This window comes from Ursus maritimus, unplaced genomic scaffold (genome assembly GCF_017311325.1).
Source record: "Ursus maritimus isolate PB19 unplaced genomic scaffold, ASM1731132v1 scaffold_22, whole genome shotgun sequence".
NCBI lineage: Eukaryota > Metazoa > Chordata > Mammalia > Carnivora > Ursidae > Ursus > Ursus maritimus.
This window is the reverse complement of record NW_024424675.1, coordinates 46,603,454-46,611,652: the sequence shown is the minus strand read 5'-3', so window position 1 is coordinate 46,611,652 and position 8,199 is coordinate 46,603,454. Positions and strand designations below refer to the sequence as shown.

The following is an 8,199-nucleotide window of genomic DNA, read 5'->3' as shown; positions in this document are numbered from 1 at the left end:
GTCCCCCATGACCCGACCTTGGTTTCCAGCAGGCAGGTATGAACCGCCTCCCCCCATGTTTGTAGATGGTGGTGCGGCGGGGCCTGGCGCCCCGGGCCTGGGAGCTGGTGACCAACACCAGTGCCCTGCTGGAGGTCGTCCTCAGGGAGCAGCAGAGGCTGGGCCACGGTCAGTGCTGGGCAGCCCTGTCTCCGGTCACACTGGAAGGGGGGCGGTCGTAGTGACGGTGGGAGGGAGGGCGATGGCTGCCCCGTGCGGGAGTCCTGCTTACCCCCGGCTCGGCGTGTTGCCCAGGGAGCGCTGCGGAGCCCCACCACCCACCCTGGCCTTGTGGCCGGGCCCTGGGGCTGTGGGGGGGCCAGGAAGGGGTTTCTCCTGCTGTCCTGACGGGGAGCCTGGTGGATGAGAAGCGCGTGCTGGCTGCCAAGGGCACCCGCTCCGCTGCTAGACCCTTGGGGTGCTGGCGGCCCCCGGGCGGTGGCCTGGCCCTCCCGAGCTTCCCTCGTGTGATCTGTGGGACGGGTATAATCACATGTGCGTGGGGCTGCGGTACTTCCCCAAGCCGAGGGCCCTCATGTCTGGATGTCTGTGTGTGTGTGTGTTGGCCTTGGCCCCTCCTGGTGAGGCGGGCCGAGGTGGGCTGTACGTATGCTGGGAGTGGGGGCTCTTGGGGCTGAGGCTGCCTTCCCCCGCAGTGCGGGTTACCCTTCAGGGCACCGGGACCCAGCTCCGAGATGCCCAGGCCAGGAAGGAGCAGCAGGCGGCCCGAATCCGGGAGGTACAGGCCATGCTGGCTATGGACACTGGTAGGTCGGCTCTCGTCCTTGCCCTTGGCCTCTGCTTGTCCCAAGTGGACGCTCCCCCCACAGGCATGGTGCCAGGCATGGCATGGTGCCAGCCAGGGTTCTCCAGTGGGCTCTAATACCTGTACAGTCCAGAGCGGTGGACAGCCCCAGCCCCGGGAACCTGTCGCCAGTCAGGAAACCACACGAAATAGCTCCAAGGAGCAAGTGAAAGTGGGAAGGGAACAGGAAGTGTTTTGGAGAGAAATAAAAGTAGGTTTGGGGTGGGGGGGGCACAGGGAGTGTGCAGCAGGGACATTTCATCCCCACAGGTTGGGGGCATTGGGCCTTATAGGGCTCCCAGGAAGGACATCTGAGGGAGGGTATAGTGGTTGGACTGCATGGCGTGGAGGTGGGGGCACGGAGGCCAGGGTGGCTGGAGCCGAGGACCCAGAGAAGGCCTCTGGGCGAGGGGTGATGCGGCCGACCCAGGGTGATCTGCACAGCCGCCGACTTGAGAGTAGAACGTCCCCGTGTGCTCGGACGTGGGGGCCTCGGAGAGGGCGCTGGGACAGATGACTGTGGCCATGGGGAGACAGGGCTGAGCTGACACGGGTGTCAGGGTGACCAGGCTGTGGTCTAAGAGGCTGGTGCGGGAGAAGCTGTCCAGTGGAGGACGGGACACGCACATGCTGTTTGGCCTGCCTGTGGTTCTCTGGAGATGCGTGGGGGGTGGGCGCCCCGATTGCCAGCCCCTGTCAGGGCAGATCCGGGGTGCTCCTTGACTGTGCCCCTCTGAACTTTTCTGTACGCTGCCTGCCACAGATGAGACAAGCAAGAAGATTGCTCGTGCCAAAGCCGTGGCTGCTGAGGCCCAGGACACGGCCGCCCGCGTGCAGTCGCGGATTCAGGACATGCAGAAACACCTGGAGCGGTGGCAGGGCCAGTACGGAGGCCTGCGGAGCCAGGACCTGGGCCATGCCATACTCGACGCGGGCCGGTCAGGTGGGCCCCGGGGCACTGGGCCCCTGGCTGGAGGGGCGATGGCCGGGGCCTGGGTGAGGCCAGGCTGCCAGCGTCACGCCCTCTGCTCCCTGCAGTGTCCACCCTGGAGAAGACGCTGCCGCAGCTGCTAGCCAAGCTGAGCCTCCTGGAGAACCGCAGCTCGCACAACGCCAGCCTGGCCTTGTCCGCCAGCATCAGCCGTGTGCGGGAGCTCATCGCCCAGGCCCGTGGAGCGGCCAGCAAGGTGAGTGCAAGCGCTGGGGACGAGCCGTCTGGAGACCAGGCCGGGGACCCTGAGGAGCCACGTGTCCCCCACACAGGTCAAGGTGTCCATGAAGTTCAACGGGCGCTCAGGGGTGCAGCTGCGTGCCCCCCGGGACCTCTCCGACCTCGCCGCCTACACCGCTCTCAAGTTCTACCTCCAGAGCCCACAGCCGGAGCCCGGCCGGGTCCCCGAGGACCGCTTCGTGCTGTACATGGGCAGCCGTCAGGTAGCAGGCCGGCGCGGCGGGCCCCCGCCGGGAGTGGGCGGGCTGGCTGGGTCCCTGTCCGGCTGAGTCTCCTGTTGCCGCAGGCTGTCGGGGACTACATGGGCGTGGCTCTGCGGAACCAGAAGGTACACTGGGTGTACCGCCTGGGGGAGGCGGGCCCCGCGGCCCTCAGCGTCGACGAAGACATCGGGGAGCAGTTTGCAGCAGTCAGCATTGACAGGTGGGTGGCCCGGCCCCCTGTGCTCCCCCCCACCGCCTGGCGGGGTCCACTCCTCACACCCCCTCTGCCCTCAGGACCCTCCAGTTTGGCCATATGTCCATCACGGTGGAGAAGCAGATGCTCCATGAGACCAAGGGTGACACGGTGGCCCCTGGGGCCGAGGGGCTGCTCAACTTGCGGCCTGACGACTTCGTCTTCTACGTGGGAGGCTATCCCAGCAGCTTCACGGTGAGCCTGGCCGGGCGGGCAGCCCTGCACTCCCGTCTCAGCAAGTCCTGCTCCCTGTCCGGCTGCACGCTGAGGCCTTCACTCGGGTCTGTCCTGGGGGGCGAGGAGCCCTGACTGCGCCCTGTGCCCACAGCCCCCCGAGCCCCTCCGCTTCCCCGGCTACCTGGGCTGCATTGAGATGGATACGCTCAACGAGGAGGTGCTCAGTCTCTACAACTTCGAGGAGACCTTCCAGCTGGACACGGCCGTGGACAGGCCTTGTGCTCGGTACGTGCAGCCGGGGCCTGCCCTCATCCTGCCTCGGCTGGCTCTTGGCTGACCCATGACCTCTGACCTGTAGCTCCAAGTCAACTGGGGACCCATGGCTCACAGACGGCTCCCACTTGGACGGCTCCGGCTTCGCACGCATCAGCGTGGAGAGTCAGATGGGCACGACCAAACGCTTCGAGCAGGAGCTGCGGCTCGTGTCTTCCGACGGGATCATCTTCTTCATGCAGTACCAGGCACGCAGGCTGCCCGGCCCCAGCACACAGCCCCGCCGCCTCCCCTCCCCACCCCATGCTGACCCTGCCCGCCTCCCCCCAGGACCAGTTCCTGTGCCTGGCTGTACAGAAAGGCAGCCTTCTCCTGTTCTATGACTTTGGCGCAGGCCTGATGAAGGCTGAGCCCCCACACAAAGAGATGGAGAAACTGCTAGCCATGACCACGGCCAGCAAGGCAGTAAGGCTGGGCTCAGGGGCGGGCAAAGGGAGGACCCGCAGGACACACGGCTTACCCTAAAGCCCTGGCCCGCGGGAACCTTGCAGATCCAGGTGTTTCTGCTGGGGGAAAGTCGTGGCCGTGTCAGCCGCGTGCTGGTGCGCTTGGACAGGAACAACGTGTTCAGTGTGGACCACAGCAGCACGCTGGAGCTGGCCGACGCCTACTACCTGGGGGGGGTGCCCCCCGACCAGCTACCCCCAAGGTAAGCCGGGGGGCGTGCAGGGGGCAGGCCCAGGGCTTGAAGGCGGTGGCCGTCCTCATGCTTGTCCCCTGCAGCCTGCGGCAGCTCTTCCCCTCCGGAGGCTCAGTCCGCGGCTGCATCAAGGGCATCAAGGCTCAGGGCAAGTACGTGGACCTCAAGAGGCTGAACACGACGGGCATCAGCTCGGGCTGCACTGCCGACCTGCTGGTGAGCCCACCCCCGCCCTGGCTGGCAGCACCCCCGCCAGGCCTGGGCCATGGGCCCTCATGGTCCCCCTCCTGTAGGTGGGACGGGCCATGACTTTCCACGGCGATGGCTACCTGACCCTGAAGCTCCCTGATGTCCCTCCCGCCACGGGCCACATCTACTCCGGCTTCGGCTTCCGCAGCACCCAGGACGTCGGTCTGCTCTACCACAAAGCATTCCTGGTGCGTGCGCCCCCGCTCCCAGCAGCAGCAGTGTGTGTGGGGCTCCGGGGGCTGGAGGGTGGGAGTACGCGTCCCAGCCTGGTCCACTGACTTGGCCACTGTCCCCAGAACGGGCCGTACCAGGTGTCCCTGGAACAGGGCCGTGTGGCACTCCGGCTGCTGAGGACAGAGGTGAAGACTCGAGGGAGCTTTGCCGATGGTGCCCCCCATTACGTGGCTTTCTACAGTAACGACACGGGGTGAGCCTGGCCCACCGGGCCTCTGGCGGCGCTGTCCAGGGACAGGGAGGCGGCAGTGCTGCGGACGGATGGGGCAGGGCGGGGGACACGCTGCTCTCCCCTGCAGGGTCTGGCTCTATGTGGACGATCAGCTTCAGCAGATGAAGCCCCACCAGGGGACACTCCCCAGGCCCCAGCCCAGCACTCAGGAGCCCCAGCAGCTCTACTTGGGAGGCTTGTCCAACACCAGCGACTCCAACTTCCGTGGCTGCATCAGCAACGTCTTCGTGCTGCGGTGAGCTGCGGGCAGCGGGGGTGGCGGTGCCCACTCCCCACCCCACCAGTGCTGACCGTGTCACCCTCCTCAGACCTGTGGGGCCGCAGCGCGTGTTCAACCTGCTGCAAGACTGGGAGAAAGTCAACGTGAGCTCAGGCTGTGCCCCCACCCCACCCCCCCAGACCCCGGCACAGGCTCCTCGAGGACTTGGGGCCCCCGCAGCACAGAAGGTGGGGCACCCGGAGGCTGGTGCGCTGGCAGGGGTGGGGGGCGGGGAGGTTGGTCAGAAGGCGGTCCCCACACAGTCCTGCTTCCCATCTGATCCCCCCAGGCTGGCCGACGCAGCCGCCAGCCCCCCCCGGACCCTGCCTGCACACCACCCTGGCCTCTCAGGACCATCCGAGACGCCTACCAGTTTGGGGGCCCCCTGTCCAGTTACCTGGAGTTTGCCCACGTCCCGGCACCCCCTGGGAACTGGTAAGGCTGGGCCAGGTGGGGAGGGTGCAGAGGGGCCACCCAGGCTGACGACCTTGCTTGACTTTCAGGTCCCACCTCTCGATGCTGGTCTGCCCTCGCACCCGGCGAGGACTCCTGCTGCTTGCTGCCCCCCTCCGGGCCAGCAGCCCTTCCCTGGTTCTCCTCCTGAGGCACGGACACTTTGTCGCTCAGACAGAGGGCCCAGGGCCCCAGCTCCGTGTCCAGAGCCGCCAGCGTGCACGGGCAGGCCGGTGGCACACGGTGAGGAGCTGAGGAGGGGACACGGGCTGGGTCCTGGGAACTCCCATTCTGACGTGCCCCCTTCTGCCCCCAGGTGTCTGTGCGATGGGAAAAGACTCGGATCCAGCTGGTGATAGATGGGGTCTGGGCACAGGACCGGGAGGGGCCCAGCCAGCAACACCAGAGGGCAGGGAGCCCCCGGCCCCACTCTCTCTTTGTGGGGGGCTTCCCGGCCAGTGGCTTCAGCCCAAGGCTCCCAGTGAGAACCCCCTCCATCTACCCCCTCACCCCGAACCACCTCACTCTGCACCCTGCCCTCTGCTCTTGCTTCCACCTCCCTACCCAGCCGAATGGCCCTCCACGGCCTCTGGGACCTTCTCCCACACCAGCCTATCTGTGTCCCACAGGTGGCCACTGGCAGTTCCCGCTTCAGTGGCTGTGTGAGGAGACTGAGGCTGGACGGGCGGCACCTAGGGGCCCCCACACGGGTGATGGGGGTCACGCCATGCTTCTCAGGCGCCCTGGAGAAGGGCCTGTTCTTTGCAGACAGCGGGGGTGTTGTCACCCTAGGTCTGTAGGGTGTGGGTGAGCCCCTGGCCCAGTGGGGCGGGAGTGGGGCTCTAAGGGGGGGGATCTCGGCAGCCCTGCCCCTCCTCACAGCCCCCTCCTCACAGATACTGTGGGGGCCACGCTGCCTCACGTGGCCCTAGAGCTGGAGGTGCGGCCTCAGACGGCCACCAGCCTCATCTTCCACCTGGGCCGGGTCCAGAAGCCACCCTACCTGCAGCTGCAGGTGCTGGCCAAGCAGGTGAGCTGTGGGCAAGGGGGCTGTGGCCACAGGTGGGATTGGGGTTCACAAGGCCCTCCTGACCTCTGCCCCCCACTCCAGGTTCTGCTGCGCGCAGACGATGGTGCAGGGGAGTTCTCCACGTGGGTGACATGCCCTGCAGCCTTGTGTGACGGGCAGTGGCACCGACTGGCAGGTGAGCCAGCCCCCCCACCCCTGCTTTTCTGAGCACCCAGGAGGGACAGTGGTGGGCCCCCACCCCCCCAGTTACAAGGACCCCGCACCCACAGTGACCAGAAGCGGGAACACGCTCCAGCTAGAGGTGGACACACGCAGCAACCGGACCTTGGGCCCCACGCTGGTGGCCTTCATGGAGGACGGCCACCTGCCTCTGCACCTCGGGGGCCTGCCTGGTGAGCACGGCCTCAGCCTGGGGGTGGGGGTCACCCCACTTTCATCCACTCTCCTGTGATGGGGCAGTCAGGGAGATGGAGGCGTGGGGGAGGGGGAGAGTGGGACGGTGGCCTCTGCTCTGACCTGTCTCCCCATCTTCCCCTGCTCCCCCAGAGCCCACGAACACACGGGCTGGGCCTCTAGCCTACCGTGGCTGCATGAGGAACCTGGCGCTGAACCGGTCCCCCGTCACCTGGCCTCGCTCTGTGGGCATCCAGGGGGCAGTGGGGGCCAGCGGCTGCCCAGCACCCTAGTGAGCTGCCCCTCCAGCAGACACGCAGGAGAGCCTTCAGGGGCGCCGGCCTGGCGTCCACAGGAGGTCCATCCCAGGCAGGCAGGCTCCCACCTCTCAGAACTTCCAGCCCCTGCACTCAGCCCACTCACATCAAGTCTATCTGGACTCTAGATTCTAGGGGTAATGCATCTTCTTTCTGGAAACAGTTTTAAGTTATACCTAATGTTTTGGACTGGGGTTTTTAATACTTTTCATTTTTCAGCTTCATGAGATTTTCCCTCCACCGATTTCATAACATGAGAAATCTGCCCTGCTTCTTAAAAATTAAAAAATAACTTCTGTTTAACTGAGTGTTGACTTTAAATGTGAAAGGAGTAGAGCAGTCAGAGGCGGATCTAGACCCTGGACGCGCTCGCAGGGGAACCACCTGCCAGGGGGCTCCCCTTCTGGGCACACAGGAAAACCAGAGGTGGCAGGTAAAAGACAAGACCTTTATTTCTCAGCAAGCTGGAGCGGAGGTGAGGACGTGTGCCGTGCCACAAGCCCCATCACTGAGGTCGCCAACCGCGAATCCTGACCCCTTGGGGACAGCAGTTAATTAATCTAAGCTCATGTCTTCCTCTTCGTCCTTCTTGTCCTTTCCGTCACCCTCCTGCTCAGGTCTGGCACTGTTCTGCATAGCTTTGGCAAATGCTTCCACATCTAAAATGCATTTAAAAACACGAGGCAACCTTTCTAGATGCTGGCCTGGAACTGCTGACTGAAGGGGACAGATCAAAATTTCAAGACCGAGGCCCAGAACCACCGAGGCATCACAGCCAGGCCAGCCAGCCCTATGCTGTACAAATGGGGAGGCCTCTTAACCACAAGAGAAAGATAAAAGTCTGCCTTGGCCACGGGGGGGGGGGGGCAGGCACTTACCGCCCTTGTTGGCGGCCTCCACGGCCTCTGCAGGCAGGCCAAACTGGCACATGAGGGGACCCAGCTGCCCAGAGGCCAAGGCCGCGCTAAACATGCCCAGGGCCTGCAAAGGAAAGCCAGACACCATTGAGCACGCACTTGGCAAAGGCCCCCCCCGGGGAGTGGGATGCCTGGGCCAGTGGCAGGCGCAAGGATGCTTGGTGATAGGGAGCCACGTGAAAGGTGAGCCGTCTCCTACCACTGAGCACACAGCAGGGGGCACCCAGGCCACAGCATCTACCTGCTGGAACTGGGGCGAGGTCAGCGTGTTCTGGATCTCCTCTGCTGTCTGCGGCAGTGACTCCCCAGAGGGCAGGTAGGGCAGCAGGCGCTCCTGGACGTCCGCGTTGGCAAGGATAGGTGCCATGATCTCGGGCGTCAGAACACTGGCCAGGTCAACTAAGGCATAAGTACACGGCCATCAGCGGCTCGAG

The 8,199-nt window shown here is 65.1% G+C and overlaps 2 protein-coding genes across 5 annotated transcripts in view; one reads left to right on the top strand and one right to left on the bottom strand.

The window, feature by feature from the left end:
- Positions 1–7,151, top strand: part of LOC103660581 (laminin subunit alpha-5) — a 56,249-nt gene extending 49,098 nt beyond the window's left edge. Inside the window, exons 57-80 of the mRNA XM_040638563.1 lie at positions 66–168; positions 696–806; positions 1,608–1,787; positions 1,883–2,031; positions 2,108–2,278; positions 2,362–2,498; positions 2,573–2,726; positions 2,860–2,993; positions 3,067–3,229; positions 3,312–3,446; positions 3,533–3,690; positions 3,765–3,897; positions 3,975–4,118; positions 4,227–4,357; positions 4,464–4,631; positions 4,705–4,843; positions 4,945–5,090; positions 5,159–5,351; positions 5,425–5,589; positions 5,738–5,900; positions 6,005–6,138; positions 6,220–6,313; positions 6,408–6,530; positions 6,685–7,151. Coding sequence (XP_040494497.1) covers positions 66–168; positions 696–806; positions 1,608–1,787; positions 1,883–2,031; positions 2,108–2,278; positions 2,362–2,498; positions 2,573–2,726; positions 2,860–2,993; positions 3,067–3,229; positions 3,312–3,446; positions 3,533–3,690; positions 3,765–3,897; positions 3,975–4,118; positions 4,227–4,357; positions 4,464–4,631; positions 4,705–4,843; positions 4,945–5,090; positions 5,159–5,351; positions 5,425–5,589; positions 5,738–5,900; positions 6,005–6,138; positions 6,220–6,313; positions 6,408–6,530; positions 6,685–6,824 — 3,468 coding nt within the window. The 3' untranslated portion in view covers positions 6,825–7,151. The remainder of the gene's footprint in view (positions 1–65; positions 169–695; positions 807–1,607; positions 1,788–1,882; positions 2,032–2,107; positions 2,279–2,361; positions 2,499–2,572; positions 2,727–2,859; positions 2,994–3,066; positions 3,230–3,311; positions 3,447–3,532; positions 3,691–3,764; positions 3,898–3,974; positions 4,119–4,226; positions 4,358–4,463; positions 4,632–4,704; positions 4,844–4,944; positions 5,091–5,158; positions 5,352–5,424; positions 5,590–5,737; positions 5,901–6,004; positions 6,139–6,219; positions 6,314–6,407; positions 6,531–6,684) is intronic.
- A 126-nt stretch (positions 7,152–7,277) lies between these two features.
- Positions 7,278–8,199, bottom strand: part of ADRM1 (ADRM1 26S proteasome ubiquitin receptor) — a 6,750-nt gene continuing 5,828 nt past the window's right edge. For all 4 annotated transcript variants that reach the window (XM_040638559.1, XM_040638561.1, XM_040638560.1 and 1 more), the window contains exons 8-10: positions 8,007–8,164; positions 7,727–7,829; positions 7,278–7,507 (exon numbers count right to left, since the gene is read on the bottom strand). In XM_040638559.1, the coding sequence (XP_040494493.1) occupies positions 7,404–7,507; positions 7,727–7,829; positions 8,007–8,164 (365 nt within the window). In that variant the 3' untranslated portion in view covers positions 7,278–7,403. The remainder of the gene's footprint in view (positions 7,508–7,726; positions 7,830–8,006; positions 8,165–8,199) is intronic.